The sequence below is a fragment of the Penicillium robsamsonii genome (assembly GCF_028829455.1).
Source record: "Penicillium robsamsonii strain IBT 29466 chromosome Unknown utg000005l_segment0_segment0, whole genome shotgun sequence".
NCBI lineage: Eukaryota > Fungi > Ascomycota > Eurotiomycetes > Eurotiales > Aspergillaceae > Penicillium > Penicillium robsamsonii.
In genome coordinates this window covers 2,339,205-2,361,966 of record NW_026643223.1, presented here as the reverse complement: position 1 = coordinate 2,361,966, position 22,762 = coordinate 2,339,205, and the positions used below count along the sequence as shown (strand labels likewise).

The following is a 22,762-nucleotide window of genomic DNA, read 5'->3' as shown; positions in this document are numbered from 1 at the left end:
AAATGGATCTTGACCATGTACTTGAGCAGAATCGTACGTAATGATCTCCTCGGCTTTGACCAACATCAAGCCTCCTTTTTTACCTCTCTATTGATGATAGAACCGGTTCACCAACATGAAGAGTATCAATATATCGGACGGGATTTTGTTCCTCTCAGTGGCTCAGGTATCCGGGCTACGCGTGATATCAGGTTCGTTCATCACATCTGTAGACAATATTTTTCTCTATTCATTAACTAACTTTACCTTTCTCGTTGCAGTCCACTGATCATCCATCCATCTCCAACATCATCCGCCCTCCTACTTATCTCATAGCCCTTCCTCCATCCTTTTCAGCTCCAAGGTTAAGTTGATCCACATAGAAGCTTCCTGAAATCTCCCACCAACATTAACACTGATAGGGGTTGTCGTTGATGCCATAGGACAGCGACACCTCACTGGATCCGTTGAACTATTCATCTCCGATCGTAGGCTTCAAACCCCCACTGTGACCCGAATTCTCCGATTCTCTCCACACTGTCCCGCGAGTTGCTCTACAGGCAGATCGTGGATTTCATGCATGACTGTTTCGTGAGTCTTCCGCTTGCCGCTAAGAATTCCTTGCGGCAGTGGCGGCACCTTACCTGTACACAACCGCGTCTGTGTGCGGAACGTTGCTGGTTTGGGATATCTTTACCACAGCTGCGGCAAAGCAAGCTTTCCAGTTTGTACCAGGTCGCATCCAAGCCCGGGTCATCGATGGAATACTTCTGGACAATTAGCCAACTGAAAGCGGCAAGTCGAACAGCAAAGTGTGTGTCGTGCGAAGAGATCTGTGGACATACCTTTACACCCACGATGGAACGTATCTGCATCGACTGCATGCGATTAAACTAGGCTTACTGGTCATATGACTTTAACTGCATACACTTCAGCTGATATTAGTTTCCTTGTATCACTGGGCCCTGAGTATGCATTGGTAAGAAATCGTCGAGGTTTCTCTTCGTAACTCCAAATTTCCTAGACCATGCAAGCCAGATTCATCCCATACACATTCCGGTTGGGTTCCTTTTTTTCAAGAATCAGGAGGCCGAGTTCCCCCAATAGGGCTTATAACCTCGCAGAGCAACTCAACCACTTCATATATAGCATCTTCCTTAATCAGATCACAGTGGGAGGGCACGTGGCGCGACAGTGCAGGATAACCTCCCGCTCGGTCTCGTCCACACAAGAGAGTATATTGTAAATAAATATAGTAAGGTTCTGTTTCCCACATCGCGTTTGTCATGTCAGCAAGTCTCGTACTTTCCACTTCAGTCTCACCATAAGTTGGTGGGTTTGTTTGTTGTCTCTTTTTCTCAGCTCTTCTCACCTTTTCTCTTCACATCTTCCTTCTCAATCTCTTCCCATTGACCTTCCATCCGTCTCAACCGGTAGGTTTTTATCATCCACATAGAGCGTTTATCATATCAACCACTGACATGGCATGGCACTGATAGGTTTCTTCTATTCGTTCACCGCGCACGTGTCTCCGAAGGCTTCTGTTACGGCCTTTACTTCAACATATCCAACCTCATAATTTGCGTTATCTGCACTCTGTTCCGCCAGAATGAATATCACGCTGAACACAGAGCAGTTGTCCAGGGGATGGGCTCTTGCCAACAGCTGGGAGCCCGCAAAGCTGCTAGAAAAGCTGGCAAAGAACCCTCGTACCATGGCAAATGGTACCCTTGATTTTGAGGAGGGACATATACCAGAGGCGCTCAGATTCAAGGAGGAGGGCACGAAGGGCCTAGGAAATTTGAGATATCTCCCGAACGAAATTGTGGACATGATTGTCAACATGTTGGACATGCCTAGTGCTATAAGTCTGTCATGCATCAACCACACTGCCAACTTCTTTGTTCGGAAAAGCCCCGTGTCATTCCTGAGGCAATGGGCTCCCGGCCTACCGAAGCTTCTCACCCAGACCCGGACCGTGAAGAATTGGACCATTCGTGAGCTCAAGGACGCAATTCGCCGCGAGCAGTGCGTGGTATGCGGTGACTTGTGTGTTCAACTCTACCTTCCTACGATGGAGCGCATCTGCCATCCATGTATGCACGACAACCACGCATACTGGTGCCTCCCCGTGGAACAGGCAGCCTTGATCTTCGGCCTTGATCTACCTGATGTCATTAATTTTCAAACCATGTACCTGCCGAGGCTGAACAGGAATGGCTATGATTTGGGAGATCTTAGCGCCTGGGTTGTTCCTGTCAAAGTGGCACTGACTAGAGCCCTCGAGCTGTATGGCACCCGCAAGGCTATTAAGCGCGCTGCGGAGGGCATCCTATCAGGTATGGACGAAACTGAAGAACGTAACATCCCTGACGACGGTGAATTTGTGGTCGAAAATCAAAATGACATTTACCGCGCTGCTTCCTTGTCCACCATCTCTACCCCACTGCGTTCGCTTGGCTTATTGGAAAGGCATCAAACGCATATTTACCATCATGACGTTACCTGCCAGGTTCCTGTCGTCACTTATGAAAATACACGCAAAATTCTTCAGTTGTGTCGTGGCTGCACTGCCATGCTCACTCACACCAAGCTGAAAGACATTCACGAGAGCCATATGAGGATGATGGGGCTTGACCCCGAGCTCGACAGGTTTGAGCGGGCGTTTAAGATCTACCGTCGCGCGTTTCGTGTGCGGACTGAGGTTGAAATGGTCGAGCATCTTCGAACCGAGTGTGTCGGGGGTTGGACCCTTATGTGCTCTGAGCGTCAGAACAAGGAGGCATAGATGGCTCGCCCTAGATAAAAGACGTCATTGCCAGTCAGGCACAATTTCAAAAACATTTGTGATGGAGATGGTGGAGGAACAGTGGATCAAGAGGGGCTCTTGGGGTCATCCAACTGGCTGTGTTCGTTGAACCGAGCCATAAACCATTTACACAATGAAAGGTTGGAAAACTCGAGGATTGAAATTTCCACATATGATGTCAAGTTGCGGTTTGGGAGGTGGAAAGGGTGATATCAATGTATGTGTTTTCTACCAGGGACAATGGAAGTGTGTGGTGGCAACTTTGGTTTCCTTTGTTCTATGTACTCTTCTTTTCTCGTCCTTTCTCTTTTTCTCTTTTTATCTCCGAAGGAACGTGGCAATTTTTATTTCTGAGTGGAGTACTCCGTCAGTCGAAATCCCTCTAGCAAAACTGGTATCCATTTGGGCAAATACGCAGATACTCAGATACGCTCGGAGCAGGAATAGGGTCAAGCTCAGAAACATTTTCTGTCTCTGCCTATCCATGGCTGTGCTGATAGACGATCTCATATATGGATAAGATTCCATCCGGTGAAGGAGATACCTTTACATAGGAGTATTTGTCTCTAGAGATAGGGAAGGTTTTGCGGCCCACTGCTCCACACCCAAAACCCTCACCTCGGCCTAATTGATCGAAACAAGGCGGCCGTACACCCTTACAATTAAGCCAGAGGTTAGCCAAGCCCTTAGACACAATATACCTTCATTTATCACGCACATTACTATATTCTTTTGTATTCATCCGCCTCCAAAGATCGGCTGTTTTCCCCTTCCCCCCGCGTGCCTTGTGGGTCCCCGGGGACAGACTTGGCCAATCATACATCAACTAAGGTACAAGCTCTGGGGCTGCCGGCGCAAGCCATGGATCGCCGGTCCGCGACCGCCCAAGGATCAACAAGGCCTCGATGATCTCGTAGCTTCCAAAAGTTATGACTGGCTGAAATCACCGGTCTCGGTCCGCCGGACCACTCACAGGCACCGCCGGTTATCGCTTCTAGTCTTTCTATACCCCAAATTCGTTACATAACACTTCTCCGTACTTGGTTCCCCCGCGGGGAGCCAGTAGACATTGCGATATTTCAGAATCTGGTCGTCGTTTCGCTCTTAAGATGCCTGTTCCTCCTGCTCTGACCCTTTTCTTTTCTGGTTCTGGCACATAGCACTATGGACAAAGACGAATACAATAATGACGATGCTCAGCTGGCCCGGATGGGCCATAAGTCTGAGTTGAAGCGAAACTTCTCATTGATGTATGTGCTGCAATTGACCAATTTCTGGGTTGTGCTAACCTCCCGAAGATCGATGCTGGGTCTTGCTTTTGCCATTTTAAATGTACGTGATGCGACCGACTTACCAAATTCCTTAATCAAAAATTGACAGTGGACAGTCATGGACCGCTTTGTCGGCAAGTTTGGGGCTCAGTTTGCCCTCAGGAGGTAGTACTAGTATTGTCTGGGGTATGTATCCGCCCGATTCTTTGCCCAATTCTCAAAATCCAGCGCTGACAAGAGTCCCCAATAGGTCTCATCACGGCAGGAATCTGTAATTTGTGCATGGCAACCTCCCTAGCTGAGTTCCTTTCTGCATACCCCACCGCGGGAGGGCAATATCATTGGGTCGCTGTGACTTCATGGGGAAAATGGATGCCAATTCTTTCCTGGATTACGGGATGGGTGAACTGCTCTGGCTGGGTTGCGCTGGTCGCAACTGCTGGTCTGCTGGGCAGTCAGCTCATTCAGGGTGTGATATCTCTCATGAACCCGGTAGGTCATTCTTATTCTAGGCTATAATCTTGATATATATGTGGCTGACATTCAAATCCAGAGCTATAGCCCCCAGCGCTGGCACCAATTCCTGATCTATATCGGCTACAACATCGTCGCTTTCCTCATCAACGCGTTTATGAACAACCTTCTGCCTTATGTCACCAAGGGCGCTTGTGAGATACCCTATATTGACCCCTCGGAGATCTTCTACTAATTCCCACAGTCATCTGGTCTTTGACAGGATTTGCCGTCATTTGCATCACCGCACTTGCATGTGCTTCACCGAATTATAACTCCGCAGAGTACGTATCCAATTGACCATTCTCTAGAGCCAAAATGCTAACCAAGAATAGATTTGTCTTCACGGACTTCATTAATACAACAGGATGTAAGTTTTCTCTATCATTATCTCCTGTTTCTTGAACTGACTCTTGTAGGGCCTGATGGAGTTGCATGGTTGCTTGGGGTATGTCGTTCGATGCGAAAGTTTATGAGTAAATCTAACAATTCATAGCTTCTGCAAGGTGGCCTTGGTGTTACTGGCTTTGATGGCGTCGCTCACATGATTGAAGGTAACTTCTAGGAGTTTGCATTTGGTTTGCATTTGATCATAGAGCTGAGGCTAACAGACTATAGAAATCCCCAACCCCTCGATTGAGGGACCCAAGATCATGATTGCTTGTGTTGGTATCGGTACCGTCACTGGAACAATCTTCCTTGTTGTACTGCTCTTCGTGGCTGGCGATATCAACAAGATCATTGATTCTGCGGCAACTCCGCTCCTTGCAATTTTGAAGAATGCCACTTCAAGCAATGCAGGCGCTATCTGTCTCTTGATGTACGCTTCACTGCTCTCCCTCCCACTAGCGTTTTGTACTAACATCGTTTCAAGCTTCCCGCTAGTCTGTGCTCTGTTCGCTGCAACCGCTATTATGACAACTAGCAGTCGCATGGTCTATGCCTTCGCGCGGTATGTTATCATCGGCATTCATATTTCAAACGTACCCATTATACTGATAGTAGCTATAGTGATGGAGGACTCCCTGCATCCCCCTTCTTCTCGCGCATCCACACCAAACTACAGGTTCCTTTGAACTCGTTGTATCTCAATCTGGCTCTCGTGGTTATTTTCGGGTGTATCTTCTTGGGCTCAACCAGGTAAGAATATGCACGACACTTTGCCCTAGATAATGCTAACGTCTCCAAGCGCTTTCAATGCTATTGTCTCAGCGTCAGTGGTACTGCTCGATATCTCATATGCAATGCCAATTGCCGTGAACTGCTGCCGAGGAAGGAGAATGCTACCTGAGCGCTCATTCAAACTGCCAGAAATCGTTGGCTGGACCCTCAACATCGTATGAGATCTTCCCTTGCGGCTTCAGTAAAACGACTACTTTACTGACCCGAAATGTCTTAGATCTCGTTGGCGTACATTTCCCTGACTACTATCCTTTTCCTTTTCCCCCCTGAGTTGCCTGCCACTGGCAGCAACATGAGTGAGTTGGCTTTGTCTGTTTGTGATGCCAAAGCACGAAGCTAATTCGATATCACAGATTACTGTGTTGCGGCTTTCGGTATTGTGTTTGTCATTTCCACCATCCAGTGGATTGTAGATGGACGCAAGAATTTTGTCGGTCCCCGTATCCAAGTGGAAGTCTTCAATGGAGAGGTCGGTACTCAGCCAGAGCAGCCGATTCCATTCGTTGAACAGCATAAGGAGTAGATCTTCCGATAGCCAGGATTTACTATTACATATGATGTAACTTTACAGCGCAAAATCTAGATTATTCAAATAAATTATTCGCAATCCAGGCAACTGTGAAATACGTCGCAAAATGATACAAGCCTTCATATTAACACGCTTCTGCCTTAGGCTGAAAATATTTACCTATCTCAATTGTCATCTCCTATCAAAGGGGTGATTTTGTATATTTGCATTTTTCTGGAGCAAGCGGAGTAGCAGGTGGAAGTCGTCCGCTCCCGCCCAACTAGATTCATCGGTTATCATGTGACCAGATTGATAACCCTAAATCTCCTACGTCATATCAACTTACGATGCACGTGATGGCTTCCCAACAATCCCATCCAAACAACTACACACGGCCTCACACATCGCCACAATGTTTACTGTTCGGTGGCCATCATTGCCGTCGTTTGGATTGTTTTCATCCTCGCCCACCCAAGCGATTGATTTACCCCCGGTTAACGTCCATGAAACCGAGACAGCTCAAGACAAGCCGGGCCGGGCATTCAAGCACCTACTGAAATTGAACCATGTCGAGAACTCGCTGTTTGACAGTCGAAACTTCCCTAATCAGTTAATACATGTGAGTGACTTGCATTGCCTTGATCACAAGAGATTTCCATGTATGCATTCCTCGTCACTGGTCCATGATATTGACCTACTCGCAGCTCTTGAGCTCCTCCCTTTTGCAAGGCGCAGACGCCGATACTTTAGGTCGGATATACGAGAATAAAGTGTCTGATATGGTGAAATGGAAAGAATCACCGGCAGAAATCACTACTCTTGACTGGCGAGGCCACCTGGGATGTCGAAGGTGGGTTGCTGGGCTTGTCTCGGCCGTTCGTTCGCCTGGGAATTCTCGCTAACTCCCAGCAGATTTGATCGAGCTTTCGTGGATTTTTTTGAAGACGAAATGGTCAATCTCAGCTATAACTGGAAGGAAGTTGTAGCTGAATACTTGTTTACCGGCAAAGAGCCCATGTTTGATTCTATAATGGCTTCTCGTATGTTTTCATGCTCCTCGACGAGAACCCCGTGCTTGGACTTACACCCGCTAATTCTGTCTAGTCGGATTGCCATTGATTCATCTTGCGTACGCCTTTGAAATGGACAGTCGTGAAATCGCAATGGAAGCACTCGGCCTTGCAGCAGCCTGCTACAATGACATCTACAAGTCCCTGGAGGACCCCAAACACTCCAAAATCGAGGCAGCCTACGAATCAAAGTCACTCTTTGCAATTCTTGACTTAGTCCGCAAAGATGAGGACTTGGATGACCTCTTTCCCACTCCTGGCAGCGACAATCTCGATACCCTTTTCGTCAGTCGCAACGCCGTGCTTCTCAACCACTGGAAGGCGTGGAAGATCGAGAATCCAGTTGAGCAGTTCCGCGAAAGCCAAGAGCTTGCAGCTGCCTTACTAGTTGGAACAGCAGTTGATTCAACTGGGCATTACGATCTGTTCTTCGCTTTGAACCTCGCAACCAGCCACGCAGTCCGTGTCGTGCTGCCTTTCATCCCTCCCCAGTTCCAAATTTCTCTTCTTCGACAATGGTGGTTAATTTGCATTGGCATCTACGTCGCGCAACTGCGGCCCGAGATCAAAATGGACCAAATCCGAAATTATGATCTGAATGGAAAGGACTGGGAATGGGTGGCTGAGAAGGCTGTCAATGGTGAATTCTCATCCGATGTGTACTTTGTCGCGACCACCCGAGCACTGAAGGAACTAGCCTCGACTTGGGGCGATTCCGATAGCTTCTTCTTGAAGGCTGCTGTGCGGTTTGTGACTGAGTTCAAGGGTTGGCGGGGTAACTTTATCGGATATGAGCTGTAAGATCTGTTTATATCTTTTCCACTCCACTCATCCCAAACATATATACAATATAATAAATAATCCAAGAAAATATATTGATCGATGAATGTCCCTTCACTATGAGCTTGGGATGGAGCAAAAGTTTGTAGATATGTATATGATCACGTGGCTGAATGTTTACACTGTTTGCATTTCAGAAACGCGGGTACAAGATGATCGAGATCACCACTGGCATCACCAATCTCCTTTAAGCAAGACAATATTTCTCATGGTCTTGGACGGTCCTAAATCCTAAATCAGTGTGCTTGCTAGATAAATTACCTAGGTATTTTGCTCTATTTCCCCTTATCCTTCTGGCTTAGGAGCATCAAACACCACCGGTCATCAAACACCGTCGCTCTGTCTGGGAACACGCGCGTGCACAGCTTCCACAATGCAGGAGGCCGATGTACCCCTATATCTTCATGCAGAATTCCTACCAAACATCCGCCAGATAACCCTTTACGTCTCCCTTCCCGGGACTGCAACATTTGATGGGATCCGACCAGATATCCAACTTTCAGACTCAAGAAAAGCAGTCACAGTTTCCCTATCAAAACCATTTGAATATGTCACAGAAACAATCAAACTGCCAGCAAGGGTTAATGACGCATCTCGGCGCGTGTTGAAATCAATATCTGGGCCAGCACCAAAATCAGATCCCAATAATGCTGGGGATCCCAGCTACGATTTTTCTTTCCGAATGCAGGTCGATCCCGACGAAGAGACGCTGGCGCCTCGAGATGAACTAATTGATGAATTTGCACCCTGGACAGCAGAGGAAATGTCGTCCGCGACTCGTATTCGTTGTCGAGAGTGTGAACTTGCTTTTCTTGATTTGTCATCAATATCCAAGTCGGTTGATCAAGGAACAGCAGAAAGCACTACCCTTGGATGGACCTGGAAAGATCTTCCAAGTGGCAACTGGGCTGAAATGATGGATTTCTGGCATTGCCACAAACCTGACCCTCATGAAGGCCACGCAAAAGACGAGAAAGACTCTGCGCTTCAGGTCGAGGACCAAACCGCGCAGACTAAAGGATATGCTGCGGATAGCCACGTTGTGGCCATTTCCGGGACAATTTTTGTTGATGTGGCCACTTTCCTTCTTGCTGAGGCAGACTGCACAGGATTGAAAAAGGTAAGATTTATATGCCCCTCTCCTCTTTCCCCATCGTTTCATCCTGCTTTTCATTCCCTCAGAATCGGGCAACTTAGAAGGAGACCACTCATTTTTCAGTGGGGTGGCCTCCGATACAATTGCCCAAGATGGACGAAATGCACTTTGTGTACTTGCAATCCAAGGCGAGGGTGGTACTCTCATGGGAAAAGGATCACGGACAAAATGGGTAGTTATCCTCTCTCCGCAGATGGATTTCGCTCTTTGCGTTTGCGATACTGGACTTGCGTGAGCCGCTTTCTCCTTAGTTTGTGACTCAGGGTGTTCTCTCTTTTCAGCGCCGGCTATTCGAGCAGTGGAGTGGGCGTGATTACAAGAGGTACATTATAGTATTCTCCTTGCGTGATGTAATATGGGCAGTATCTATATAGCCGTGAGCTTGAATGCAATGCCTTTTTCTTCCTTTATTTTTCAGTATTTTCTGCGGCGCAATAGCTACCGTTACAGTTCCCCTTACAATTCCAATTTGCTGACAAGCAATGCAATTTAGGGCAATGATGAAGAGCAAAAATCCAATGCTGAAGTCTCAACACAACGAACCCTCGACTGCGCCAACTGCAATTCCATAATCGGCATGGAAGATCCAATTGCCAAGGGATGGCGACTCCTGAAGGCCAACGTGTCCCTGAATACCAATTCACCCAGCTGTGGGGCAGACAATGCAAAATGGGAGGTCCACCCAAGAGAAACCATCGTTGCTGCGCAGTTGCTTGAATTGATCGAGAGAGAAAGCGCTCGGCGATTTGTCGTTCATTGTGGCCAGAAAAGCGGTCTCCTGGTAGGTGATATTCCAATTTATCCCAATTGCCTCCCAATTTGAGGCATTTCGGAGAAGCAAATCTACAGATGACACCCACTAACGAATATTGCACTTGGCAGCTTTGGGTCTTCAATCCAGACATGCGATACTCGAATTCTAGCGCAGGCTGCAGTATCATGGCCCAGCAGGCGATGAAGGTATTCTACCAAAAGACCCCCAATGTGGATGAATTGCTTCAGCCGGAAATTGGCAATCCGTCGCCCTTGTCGGTGGAAGAGTTGGAGTTGCCATCCATGATATTCGAAGCAATGTCGCAAGCATTGACTAGCAGTAATAAGATGCTCCCGCTCTCTGCTAGGCGGTTCAACGAATGGGATGTTGGGCTTTTGAGTCGTTTCAGACGCGACAAAACTTGAGTTGCCGAGATTTCTGTATGACACAAAGCAAGAAAGCCTATGTGCATGCGGCATATCCAGGCCGATAATGCAAGGATGGAAATTAAATCATTCTTATTCTTTTCTCAATTTAGGCTCGAGATTATCGTAGCTATGTCATTATATATATGAAAGGCTTCCAGCGCTCCCATCTAGCCCTCAAAGGGGGTCTCGAAGGGAGGCTCGGCCTGGGGTGTGAGACGAGCGATGTGTCGGCGCTGACCATCCTCCCAGTCGAAAACGGCGGAGTGGCATGCCACACGGTTCTGCGAAGATCAGCATCTTTTCTCATAAAGAACAGGTTGGTGCTATAACTTACATCCCAGACGACGACGGTACCAGCCTTCCAGCGAATACGAGCCTGAAGGTCCTGCGACAAGGCGATGTGGTCGTACAGGAACTTGAGGAGGTGGTCCGATTCCTCTTTCTTGTATCCAACAATATATCGAGTGACTATACGAGAAGAACGAGACATGTCAGCTTTCCAAATCTTTCGCTAAATGTTCCGGTCCAGACTTACACTGAGGGTTCACGTAAAGTGCCTTCTCGCCAGTCACAGGGTGAGTCCGGACAATGGGGTGCTCCGATGTGACAGGATCACGGCGGGCAATACCACCACCATTCAAACTAGCATTGATCTGCTCGAGACCAGAGTGTACAGCCTTCAATCCGTGCAGTCGTTCCCGGAAGCCAGGCGACAGGCGCTTATATGCCTGGACCATGTCGCCGAACAGGGTGTCACCACCCGTGGTAGGTCCGTCGAGCGCATACAAGAAAGTCGTGCCGGGGGGCTGCTTCTCAAAGGTGACATCCGAGTGCCATGTAATAGTATTGGTGCGCTGCTTGAGGAACTCCTCGCCGGTGCGGTCCTCAGCACCGCGGAAGACAAGGTGAATCTCTGGGAAGCCCTTGGGGGCCCCCGAGGTCTGGTGGATGTGGTGACGACCGAAGTAGCCGGCATAATCGACGACCTCTTGAATCGGACGGGATGCGAAGTCTTGGTCACGGAAGGCTGTTTGGATATGTTAGATGCTTAGAAGGGCGGAGATGGAAGGGATTGAATCACGTACCGACAACTCGTCGCTGTGCAACATAGAGGGCCAATTGATCCTTGCCCTTGTCCGACAGCTGGCTGAGTTGCACGCCGTGGATCTCAGAGCCAATGAAGGGAGTGATCTGGTCGACCTCGACTTGGCCCTCGGGCAGCAGGTCTGGGAAAGAGGCGTCGGCATCTTTGCCGTGGTCGTAGTGCTCAAAGTGCTTCAGAGGAGGATACCTGGGGGTCTGTTAGATATATTTGTGGGGATGGGCGGCATAGGGCTGAAGTATAAACATACCTTTCTGTCTCGTTATCCCAGACGGGCAGATATTCCGGATAGGACACCGGAGCTACTTTATCTGTGCCCTTGATCTCACGCTCCTTTTCAATTTTGTATCCAATCAAGTTCTCCTTGTTGTGGCCGCCGTCTGACTTCAGTGAAAGGGCAACAGGCGGGGCCCGCAGGCCCACTGTCTCAGTGAGGGAAGGAGCCATGTTCTTAGATTGAGTTTGTGTATATTTCGATCAGATATGGCCCTTTCATATGAGGGTAAACTCAATATATAACCATTTCGGCACATCAAACCGATACAAATTACGCCATTATGGGGTTTGCGGTATGTGCGGTAGAATGTCCGGGATCGTCGCGAGCGAGCCGACGAGCCTGCGGGGTGAGGATATCAATATAAATACAATATAAATAAGCATAGTCCCCCATGGTGAGCATTGGCCGGGAATGACGTGATAAATGGCGTGCGTCCACTGACAATCGCCGTGATTTGGGATAAAAGTACCCAAGTATACGATTCCCAAATCCACTATGGCGTGATAAGACTACTGTCTAGATTTACTTTGAGAGACTTTTACATTCAATGCTTAGTTGTTGCTTTAGCAAATATTGACACAGGGAATTGGTACGGAGTAGTTTAGCATAGAGTACTTCGTACTCCATACTGTATACTCCATACTGTAGACCTTAAACGGGAGTCTACCCCTGCTAGACTTAGCACCGCCGACTCGTCAACTCTAACGTCACTCTCACTGCACTTGCGTGATTTAGCCAAGCCAACACCCAACTGGACAATATCTATCGGCTCGTCGTCTCGTCGTCTCTTTTCAAATACTAATCTACAAATTGCCTTAGAGCTCTTTTATCTGGAAGAATTTTGCTCGACATCCACGATTCCGCAGAACGCCCTTCCGACTTCGAGTCGAGACCTCCCCGAGCCAATCTAATCAGCTACATTGTACACGGGTTTGGCGCTACTAGGTCGCAAGTGGGACTCCAAATCGGGAGTTCCACATCGTTCTGTTATCAATGTTGTGATTTTGACCTGCTCACCTGGCCCACAGATGTAGCGGCCAAAGCGATGTATGCTAAATATGGCGTGATAAGCAAGCGGCAATGTCGCCTTGCTGCCTTTATATGACTTAATGCTCGTCCAACCCAGGCACTGCTTCTCTTCTTCCATCCATAATCAGAATAAACATCCCGGACCCTGCGAGATGACGGTTGAAGAAGCCAATAACAAGGTCTCCGATACCGAGGGCCTTGATTTCAAGGCTACTCCGAGAATTTCATCCGCAGAGTCTTCGTCTTCATCAACGTATGACGGTCCCCGAGCCAAGCAGACTGACTGTGCTTTCGATACTACCGAGGACCCGCGGTTCTATAAACCCATTCCTGAATATGAGGGTGCCCATCGCTGGGACCCGGACTTTGAGTGGTCAGAGCAAGAAGAGAAAGCCGTTGTCAGCAAGGTATGAGTTACTGAACATATCACGTATGATGTTAGGAACTGACCAGTTCGATAGATTGACTGGCGAGTGTGTACATTTGCCTGTGTGACTTTCTTTGCGCTCCAGCTAGACCGGGGTAACATCGTCCAAGCCACGTCTGATAACATGCTGAATGATCTTGGCATGACCACAAACGACTACAACACTGGCCAAACAATCTTCTATCTAACATTTCTCTTCGCCGAGCTGCCCTCTCAGCTCATATCGAAATGGGTCGGCCCCGATCGCTGGATTCCCGTGCAAATGGTAAGCTGGAGTCTTATCGCCGCGTGCCAGGCATTCATCCAGAACAAGAATGGATTCTGGGCGACACGCGCTATGCTCGGTTTCCTCGAGGGCGGCTTCATTCCAGACACCATCCTCTTTTTATCATTTTGGTATAAATCCAAGGAGTTGCCCATCCGACTTAGCTTCTTCTGGATGACATATGAAGCAACCGCAATTATCAGCGCTTTCCTTGCTTTTGGGTTCCTCCACATTCGCCAATCGGATGGAACCGGTGGCTGGCGGTACCTGTTTGCCCTGGAGGGTTTGATTACGGGTTTAATCGGTATTGTCGCCGCATTTTGGATGCCTCCCTCACCAACACAGACTGCGGGCCGGTTCCGCGGTAAGAATGGCTGGTTCAACGAGCACGAAGAGAAAATCATGGTTAACCGTGTGCTGCGCGACGACCCAAGCAAGGGAACCATGCACAATCGTCAGGCTGTTACTCCCAAGCTACTATGGCAGGCCCTGAAGGACTATGACATGTGGCTTATCTATCTGCTCGGCCTGACTTGGATGATTCCTAGCACCCCGGCTACGTCGTACATCAGTCTGGAGCTGAAGGAGCTCGGTTTCAGTACTTTCCACACGAACTTGCTCACTATCCCGGCCTATGTGATCTTCATTCTCAATTTGTTAGTGTGGACTTGGATGTCCGAGCGGTTTAATCAGCGACTACTACTTGGAGTCGGTGCTGAGATTTGGGCTCTGATCCTGCTGATCGCGCTAGAGACTATTTCTGAAGATGCTAGTGCTTGGGTTCGTTGGGTTTTGCTGATCATGTTGATTGGAATGCCTTACGTGCATGCTATTATTGTTGCAATTACATCGCGCAATGCAGGTTCGGTCAGGACGAGGACGGTTGCTACTGCTGTCTACAATATGATGGTGCAGGCCAGTAACATCATTGGCAACAACGTGAGTCCTTCCGGTTTCCTTGTGCGCTCAAGTCATCATTACTAACCATCACCTCCAGATCTACCGCACCGAGGATAAGCCGTACTATCACACCGGTAATAAGGCTCTTATCGGTCTTGCGGTGTGGAGTATGGCGATATTCATCATTGCCAAGATTTACTACGTGAGGCGTAACAAGTATGTTGAGCCGTACACTCCGATCGAATTCCGCTTACTAATATTTGATACTAGACAAAATGCCGCTATCTGGGATAAAATGTCGAGCGAAGAGCGGTCGCGATACGTCGTCGAAAACAAAGATCTTGGAAACAAAAGGTATGTCTCGTAGTCGTCTCCTTCCAGTGCGACTGGATGCTAATGACCTCGCTACAGAGTGGATTTCCGATTTTTGCACTAGAGCTTAGAGATGGTTCTAAAACATCAAATAGAGCAAAACAATGAGCTGAGCTCATTCGGCAGCAATACTATTAAAAAACCTTCCGTCACCGAATGTTCAAAGTAGTAAAAGAGTGATCGACACATCGATTTAAACCCGAAAATTGTATCCTTCCCAAGTTCCTACTCTCCGATCACATACTCACACCCCTCATTCCCAATCCAAACCTCATGGACCTTTCCAGCAGGCACATCAACCCTCTCTCCAGCTCGAAATGTCTCTTGTTTGACTTCCCCATTATGCAATCTAGCATTATCATCAGGGTAAGTGATTGTGAGTGATCCACGGCGGATAAGGTGTGTTGTCAAGCCGCTATGCGAGTGCGGGGAATAATGGGCGTTGCTGGAGGGCGAGGTCAGCGTTAGGATCTCCACCCGCACATGAATGACTTTGCTGGGAATTTAATCGGTTCTCCCCATTTTGGGTGTATCAACTTCGAGAAAATACATCCATTTACGTACCTTCCGTCTGTCCAGGTGAAGATATGTCGAAATCCCCACTCGCGGACGAGATGCTCGCATTCGGTGCGTGTGCCGATTGGATATTTTTCCGTCATTGCGCTTTGTATTTTCAGTGTCACTTTCCTGCAGAAACAAGGGAATGCAACATATACTAATGGAAATTGGAGGCTGGCTGATGCATACGTACCGATGAATGCCAAGTCTCTCGGAACCTTTCCCTTTCTATTTTAGGGCTTAGCTCTTGCCGATTTGGGAAAACCGAGCTGAGAACAATTTGGGCCTTGCTTTGGTTTTATCCTTACGTATCGAAAATCAAAGGAGATTCGGGGTTATGACTGACCCTGGTTATCTCGAAGACCTGTTGAGGTTGAACCCGTTGACATAGGGCATAGAGTTGTTCGGAGTGATGTAGATGATGTCATGGAATATCGGAACTCCCGATGTCACGTGGGGCTATACAACTACTTTGTCTACTTTGTACATATGCAGGACAAAAGTACTTGAAGAAGCTCGGATTTAGTGCGAGGGGTACTTCTAGATCTGATAAAAAAAAAGACGAACTCGGCCCGATAGGTAAAGATAGCACCCGATTATATAACTGGGCGAAAACCAAAAATGTCGTATCTCATGAGAAAACGCTAAAAAAAAAAGAGAAACAGAAACCCCATGGCAGAGACCTATTGCGGCTTTTGAGGTTTACCCAGTAATAATTTTGGGGTGTCGACCTTCAAGATGTTCGTAGGCCTTCCGTGTGTTCAGGCGTGTTGAATTCATTCTCGAGATTCAAGTCTCCATATGCTTGGGAGAGATTATGATGTGAAGAGATCAGATCATAGAACGTTTGGGCACATATGACTGCGCACGATATATGTGCAACTCGGGCGTATCATGCACAAGGTGTGTGACAGATGTGACAGTTTTTGCCTGGGATAACCCAAACTTCTTTCCCCTGCGCTTGGCAATTGGGGCACCGCACACCGGGCATCTATGTTATAGTTAGTATGTCTTTATCAAAGTAGTACCACATCGAGGCAGCATCGGAGTACCAACCTTGGTGGTGGAGTTTGAGCACACTGGTGCGGCACCGGAGGAAGTCATAATCTTTTTGGTTGGCTCAAGGGATAAAGAAAGGTATAGAGGTCTTTTGCCGGAGCCCGAGAATAGTTCAGATTTCTCTTAGGTCGAAGTATGAAGACAAAGCCATGGGATAGTAGGACGAGGGCCGTCCTTTTAAGGCCCTGGAAAGCAAAGCAAGGAAAGAAAAAGAGAAGAATAGATCTCGTTCATCAAAAGTAAAGAAAGGAATCAAAGGAAATTAAAAATAAATAAATAAAAAACAAAAATTGTCCAAAATAAATCTCAAAAAACCAAAACTTAGCTCGGTAGTTCCCGTTCATATCGGTCACTTTGTTCTGATCGGCCATTGACAGGCTCCTGACAGCTTGGCTTAGCACAGGGCATCAAAGCCCAACAGAGTCACCACTGTCGCCAATACATTTAAGCCAATCAGAGTGGTCTGTTCGGTAGCCGAGGCCTCCGGGCCCGAGTGTTTGCTCGCAAAGGGTTAAAGGGATTATACAAAGAAATTTCAGTTTCGCTAAGTGTTTCTTCCGATTCAAAGAAAAAGGGGCGCAACTTTCAGCACCAGTTGATGTGTCAACCTCGAAACCCTATGGCAGATCCAAGATGGGTCTAGCGCACAGCCATCAGCCGTACTATCATTGTGATTCGCCGACGACATGGGATTTCAGTCCTTGAAAAGACGATCCGGCCCGATTATTGGCTCTGTCACTACCCGTTTGTTCAAAGGCATATTACCCTGTTATGCATGCAAATTTGGTGGCGCATGAACCCCTCCACAGAAGATCTATCAAATTACAAATCCTTACACCTGAAGAACCATCCATTTACACCATATGCTCTGTACTCTGTACAACATGCGGACAGAAAAGTGTGTATGTCTGATGTGATTCTCTCCGCGACGTGTAATGGTCTTTGGCCACAATTTGGTCGGGAAATTACCGGTCAAATTGACTTATCTGTTGGTCTCCACTAGCAATGCTGATCAATCTGATGCATGTCGCTTGGCACGTTGATCGCTCTTCATGCTGTGCTTTTCAAGGTGAACTTAGAGTGATCTCAGGGTTTACTTCTCAGCTTCCTCTACATGATCTCCACGACTGGGGCTATGGCTCGCAGCATGCAAGCATCTTTGGTTCATCTACTCCATACGGAGTACTCCGTCCTGTCTGGATGTAGGCTAAACTGTCGCAAAGTCCAAATCTGGACTGCAACCCCACGTTCTTACGCCTGTCTTGCCAACCATCCTCTATGGGTAACCTCCTTATGGCCGTGGTCCGTCATATCGGTCACCGCTACTTTCTCTCTCTCGATATGTTATAATATATAAGTGGATAGCGATGATACCTACATATGTAGGTAAGCACTCACATAATCGAGAACTATTCAGATATCATCCCAAGTCACAGGTTGCGATGTGCATATATCTACCTTAGCGCTCTTCTGGAAACCAGCATACTTGAAACCCCCTTCCATCATACTCCATACTCATGCGCGGCATCGGTACAATGCATATCATGCGGCTAATAATTGAATGAGTCTCCAAAGTACATGACACCGGCACGACACCACATACAGCACGGAGTAGGGGCCTATGTACTCCGTACATATGCACCCACCTCCAGATGCCAATGGAGCCGCCTAGCTAAAACAAGACATGATCCGCCCCCCCGAGCTCGGTCCTCTTGCCTTTATTCAGACACCCCGAGAAAATGCAAGGCCAAGACTAGTGGGTTGTTTCTAGTGACTGTTTTCCGTCAACGAAGCGTATTGCGTCCACCACTCTACACCATGCAGCCCCAAAGAGTCAAACATTCCAAATGCCAAAATAACCTTTACGTGCAACGCCGAAATCCCGAGGTCAGATATGCACGCTGACTGACACGATTGTATCTCACAATCGTCGATAATAGCCTGTCGCCTTTGGCCATATCGAAATGAGTTTGTGATACACATTCCGAGGGATTTGTCACATTTGTATGTCAGAGCGCCTTCTGCAACCTTTTTGTTCCTGATGCTCCCAATATGGAAGTACGCTGTACGACATGCTGCCCAACTGCCCAAACCCTGCCCAAAGACAAACGGTGGCTTTGGCGCTGTGTTTATTGGGGCCTTTTTATTTTGCAAAATGTCACAATTTGTCGCGTACCTAACGCTATACTACTAACAATTCTGAACACTAACCCACAGTCTGGGTAGTTAAGTAAATCGCTTGACAATATTAACCAGCAAGATCCCTCCGGTATTCTTGCCGGCGCAGTCATGGAGATGAAGTAGCCGATAGCCCTCCCGTAGCCGGTCAAGTCGGATGCAGGCCCACGCAGCCAACGGATCCCGACCGATCTCATCGTCCTTGATCTTAAACCTAAAAAAAAAAAGAAAGCAGAATCAAGTCAGTGGGTTGTTCGTACTCCGTGCATAGTGCTTGCATTTTCGAGAGCGAAACGCGCTATGGGGGAGTGTGCATGATTGTGCATGATAGTGGAGGTGATGCCGGGGAAAGCCACAGGGTTCCCTGCTAAGCCCAGACGATGCGTCGTGTTACCAAAGGGGAGCCGGAAAGAAGCAAAATACCAAGCCCAATCGTCATGTTTATGTGATGCGGGCAAGTGCATATGTTCTTTGGCGGGTATCACATCACAATGCAGGATTTATGTCCGCATACTCGAAAACCAATTCATGTGATGGGGAGGTATAAATGCAGCAAGGGGAAATATTCGCAGAGCAAGGGAGAAGACAAAGCACGAGATATATTACTCGATACATCGATGGAAGCAAGGAAGAGATCGAAGAGAAAGACTGACCGTAGGAAACTAAGCTCCTCAATTATTCCCGTCACGGTCGGGAACTCCAACTTCTGTCCCCCAAAGTCCGGGTTCCGACCCGAAGAACTCTTTGTGCACCGCCTGTAGCTGCTCTTCTCTGAATCGGAGCTAGTGTCGTCCTGGTTCGAGGTAACATCGCCTTCCGGTTCTTCGACGTGCAGTTGGCAGTTCAAATAGGGTTTGAATCCCCTCTCGCTGTGGTCGCCCGGTGGCAGAGAGAGATCTTGCGCGGCGAATACCTCGATTGAGAGGGTTAAGTTGCGGCGGTTGATAACTTCTGTCGCAGAATGGCTACTTCGGTAGCCAGAGGGCTTCAGCCGCCAGCCGTGGGTGCCGACAAACATTCCGTGATTGAGCATCATGCCCTTATCCAGATTCTGCCAGTTCAATGCTACCAGTTGGGCGCCACGTCGCCAGTAGAATGTTGGATCAAGGTTCGATGAGGTGACTCGGAATGCGTATGGATAAATACGCATCATAGATCTTCGGTTGTGCTCAAACAAGGCGTCGCGATGGGTGACGTGAGCTTCTCGCGCTGCCTTCTCGGAGAGCGAGAACACATGGAGAGGAACCTTGGCCTCTGTTGATCAAGTTAGTATCGCCGTCATGACGAGATCTACAATGATAATGCATACCCGGTTGGTCAAAATGACTAAAGTGATACGCGCGAGTATAAACAGCCATCTTGGCCAGGGCGTCAAGAATCTTTGATGGCTTCGGCGACTGCTGCCCCGAGGACTTATCGTCGGATTTCTGCGGCGTCAGGGTTTCTCCTTCGGCTTTCTCGTTCTCGCCGCTTAGTGGAACGCATTTGCTCTTGATCAAGATCTTCCCCTTCAGATCAGCCAGCGAGGGAAGCTTCCCCTGATCCGGAGGAGCCTCCACGAGCAATCCTTTCCACGCCTCCAACATGATTTCAACCATCGTCTGTTGCTGCTCAAGAGATGCATGTACCTCGAGACTAATGACCAGTGGAAGATCGCTGGCAATAAATCCACTGTCGCGAATTGCATAGCAGATTTCACGGAATGTGGTTCCCTTGGTTAGGGTATGGCCATGCAGAACACGAGGCTCAACCCGAACAGGCATGTGGCTCGTCGCACACTCTTCGTCCACTGGCCGCTGGGGCGACCTGACAGATTTGCGACGGAGGACGCCATTGAGTTTCGCTTCCAATTTGGACGAGACCGATTCTTTGGGTTCTTTCGTGGGTTTTTTCTTATTTTTCAGCTTGCTCCCCATACCCTTCTTCCCTTCTTCCGTCTCTGAATCACTGCTACTGTCGCTGTCGCTTGAGCTTGGGCTGTCCAACTCCCCATCCCAGACATCAATCTCGACTGACCTGCAGCCACGGAGCAGGACCTGTTGGAGCATGAGTAAGCCAAATCTTTAAATTACGGGTCCTGGGAGGTCATAACATCCATGCAGCATAAATGGTAGGAATATTCTGCAACGCATTAACTCACAGATGTATAGGCACTAGCAGCAGCATTGCTGTACAGCTGATTACCCGTCAAATAAGTGTTGTGACTCGACGAGATAAAATAATCTGAAATAGGGGCGGAAAGGTCCAAGGCTTCTTCTGGTCCCATTGCAGACGAGTTCGGATCTTTCATATAGGCACGAAAGGCATCCAGAGAAGCCAGAATAGCGGCAACTGGCTCAGGAGAATCTGCGACGGCAGTGTCATGTTGCATTTCTTGGAGGAAATAGTTGGTAGTTGGAGCATATGCACCAACAGACTTGTGAATCTTCTGGATATGCTTATCCAAAGAGGGGTGGAATTTCTCCACGGTCTGTGACTCCGTCTTGGGTGGCTCATGGAGTGCTAGATGTTTAGCACGTTCCACGAGAGCTTCGACTTTCTCCATCTTGCACTGGTCTATTGTTAGTGGGCTCCAAATCAGGAGTAGGCATAGGAGATTCAACCTTCGGGTGGGAGTAGGCGTATTGACAACTGCCCCACTTGTTTCAGGGGCTTCGGATATTTCCAAGGTGAGTTTATATCAAGAACATAAGGAGAGCTGACAGGTGAGGAGAAAATCCCAATGTGACCCGTGCGTCCCCACTGCCAACGTTGCCAACGCCAACGTGGCGACTCTGCATATGTCGTTGTGCATTAAGTACGATCTTTTTGACTTTCTGAACGCAATCAATGGTGTTTATCCTTTAGGATTGTACATGATATATGGACATGATGTATTCAATACCTCGCTGCGCATAGCTTCGCTGCTTCGAGGCATGACCCTGGAAGCATCAGATTACATATCAAATATCAAGGTCATTACAGGAAAGACCCCTGTAAGAGCCTCAAGAGTGATCAGCAATGCTATCTTCCAAGTTCAAGTTTCTTTCGGACTTCCAAAAGTCCGAAATTCGAGCTGATAAATCAAAAACCCCGCTCTGTCTATAAGTACTCTTGCAGCTCAACAGGACATTTCAACCTCTCCAAAATATACAATCTACATATCTTACACAATGACTGAATCCAAAATCCATTTTTTTGATCTCCTATCGGACCTTCCCGGTACGGACTAGACCCTCGGATGACAGTAGCAGGCCACTAACTCAACCAGGCCCTTCCAAGTCATGGTCCCCCAATACTCTCCGGACTAGAATGGTCCTTAACTTCAAGGGCATCCCCTACACCCAAAGCTGGGTATCATACCCTGACATTGCACCTTTACTTAAGGCTTCTGGCGTCCCACCTAGCAAGTCGGGGATGGCTTACACACTGCCGGCAATCAGCCATAAAGGGTCAATAGCGAGCAACCCAGATGGAGTGCTCATGGACTCCGATCCAATCGCCATGTACATCGACAAGCTTTACCCATCGCCCCCGCTCTTCCCCTCTGGCGACGCAAGCTACTCGCTCATGGTGGCCGTGCTGAAGATACTGGCTTTGATGTCACCGAGTATCAGGTCGCTGATTATTCCCAACGTCCCCTCTGGACTGGATGAGCGTGGACGGGAGTACTTTATCCGGACGCGCTCTGAGGCTTTCGGGAAACCACTTTCCGAGGTCAGGCCGACGGATGAGGCAGAGTTGCTTGCTTTGTGGCAGCATGTCGAGAAGGAGGCGGAGACGTTGATTAAGATGCTGAAGGGTAAAGATGGGAAGAAAGGGCCATTTTTGGAGGGTGAGACGGCTGGCTATGCGGATATTATTCTCGGTGGGATTTTGGCTTTCTCCCAGCGCTTTGATCGGGATACCTTTGAGAAGCTTCTTGTTCTTGGGGATGGGGAATTTAAGGCGCTTTATGAAGCTTGTTTGCCCTGGATTGAAGGGCAGGGGGAGGAGAAGGATTGGCCGATTCCCCAGTAAGTTATACGCTCGACTCTCGGCGATAAAGATGGCTGTTCGGGATACTCTGCGGCGAGCTTAGATCTGAGACAAGTATCATTTGATAT

General features: G+C 48.2%; 9 protein-coding genes across 9 annotated transcripts; 6 read left to right on the top strand and 3 right to left on the bottom strand.

Moving 5' to 3' along the window:
* Positions 1–1,588: 1,588 nt before the first annotated feature.
* N7447_008931 (uncharacterized protein) lies at positions 1,589–2,767 on the top strand (the record flags this gene model as incomplete). Its single annotated transcript, XM_057233193.1, has 1 exon — positions 1,589–2,767. One exon carries the CDS (start codon positions 1,589–1,591, stop codon positions 2,765–2,767), a length of 1,179 nt encoding a protein of 392 aa, XP_057082735.1.
* Positions 2,768–3,952: 1,185 nt separating this feature from the next.
* On the top strand, positions 3,953–6,277 carry N7447_008930 (GABA permease GabA; the record flags this gene model as incomplete). The annotated part of the gene is made up of 14 exons (XM_057233192.1): positions 3,953–4,038; positions 4,087–4,120; positions 4,176–4,245; positions 4,310–4,551; positions 4,613–4,727; positions 4,778–4,856; positions 4,908–4,942; positions 4,992–5,020; positions 5,069–5,126; positions 5,191–5,524; positions 5,584–5,712; positions 5,762–5,909; positions 5,972–6,050; positions 6,108–6,277. 14 exons carry the CDS (start codon positions 3,953–3,955, stop codon positions 6,275–6,277), a joined length of 1,608 nt encoding a protein of 535 aa, XP_057082734.1.
* A 397-nt stretch (positions 6,278–6,674) lies between these two features.
* N7447_008929 (questin oxidase family protein) lies at positions 6,675–8,133 on the top strand (the record flags this gene model as incomplete). The annotated part of the gene is made up of 4 exons (XM_057233191.1): positions 6,675–6,881; positions 6,967–7,112; positions 7,175–7,302; positions 7,367–8,133. 4 exons carry the CDS (start codon positions 6,675–6,677, stop codon positions 8,131–8,133), a joined length of 1,248 nt encoding a protein of 415 aa, XP_057082733.1.
* Positions 8,134–8,545: 412 nt separating this feature from the next.
* On the top strand, positions 8,546–10,507 carry N7447_008928 (HECT-type E3 ubiquitin transferase; the record flags this gene model as incomplete). The annotated part of the gene is made up of 3 exons (XM_057233190.1): positions 8,546–9,292; positions 9,822–10,109; positions 10,211–10,507. The coding sequence occupies 3 exons, from the start codon at positions 8,546–8,548 to the stop codon at positions 10,505–10,507; spliced, it is 1,332 nt and encodes a 443-aa protein (XP_057082732.1).
* A 170-nt stretch (positions 10,508–10,677) lies between these two features.
* Positions 10,678–12,059, bottom strand: N7447_008927 (TauD/TfdA dioxygenase family protein; the record flags this gene model as incomplete). The annotated part of the gene is made up of 5 exons (XM_057233189.1): positions 10,678–10,791; positions 10,845–10,978; positions 11,046–11,537; positions 11,596–11,801; positions 11,863–12,059. 5 exons carry the CDS (start codon positions 12,057–12,059, stop codon positions 10,678–10,680), a joined length of 1,143 nt encoding a protein of 380 aa, XP_057082731.1.
* Positions 12,060–13,070: 1,011 nt separating this feature from the next.
* Positions 13,071–14,946, top strand: N7447_008926 (putative transporter; the record flags this gene model as incomplete). Its single annotated transcript, XM_057233188.1, has 5 exons — positions 13,071–13,325; positions 13,380–14,549; positions 14,608–14,726; positions 14,781–14,864; positions 14,922–14,946. The coding sequence occupies 5 exons, from the start codon at positions 13,071–13,073 to the stop codon at positions 14,944–14,946; spliced, it is 1,653 nt and encodes a 550-aa protein (XP_057082730.1).
* Positions 14,947–15,107: 161 nt separating this feature from the next.
* On the bottom strand, positions 15,108–15,541 carry N7447_008925 (uncharacterized protein; the record flags this gene model as incomplete). The annotated part of the gene is made up of 2 exons (XM_057233187.1): positions 15,108–15,378; positions 15,447–15,541. 2 exons carry the CDS (start codon positions 15,539–15,541, stop codon positions 15,108–15,110), a joined length of 366 nt encoding a protein of 121 aa, XP_057082729.1.
* A 3,184-nt stretch (positions 15,542–18,725) lies between these two features.
* Positions 18,726–21,222, bottom strand: N7447_008924 (putative phosphoinositide-specific phospholipase C; the record flags this gene model as incomplete). Its single annotated transcript, XM_057233186.1, has 4 exons — positions 18,726–18,891; positions 19,331–19,931; positions 19,987–20,713; positions 20,818–21,222. The coding sequence occupies 4 exons, from the start codon at positions 21,220–21,222 to the stop codon at positions 18,726–18,728; spliced, it is 1,899 nt and encodes a 632-aa protein (XP_057082728.1).
* Positions 21,223–21,829: 607 nt separating this feature from the next.
* N7447_008923 (glutathione S-transferase family protein) lies at positions 21,830–22,676 on the top strand (the record flags this gene model as incomplete). The annotated part of the gene is made up of 2 exons (XM_057233185.1): positions 21,830–21,878; positions 21,928–22,676. 2 exons carry the CDS (start codon positions 21,830–21,832, stop codon positions 22,674–22,676), a joined length of 798 nt encoding a protein of 265 aa, XP_057082727.1.
* Between the last annotated feature and the right edge of the window lie 86 nt (positions 22,677–22,762).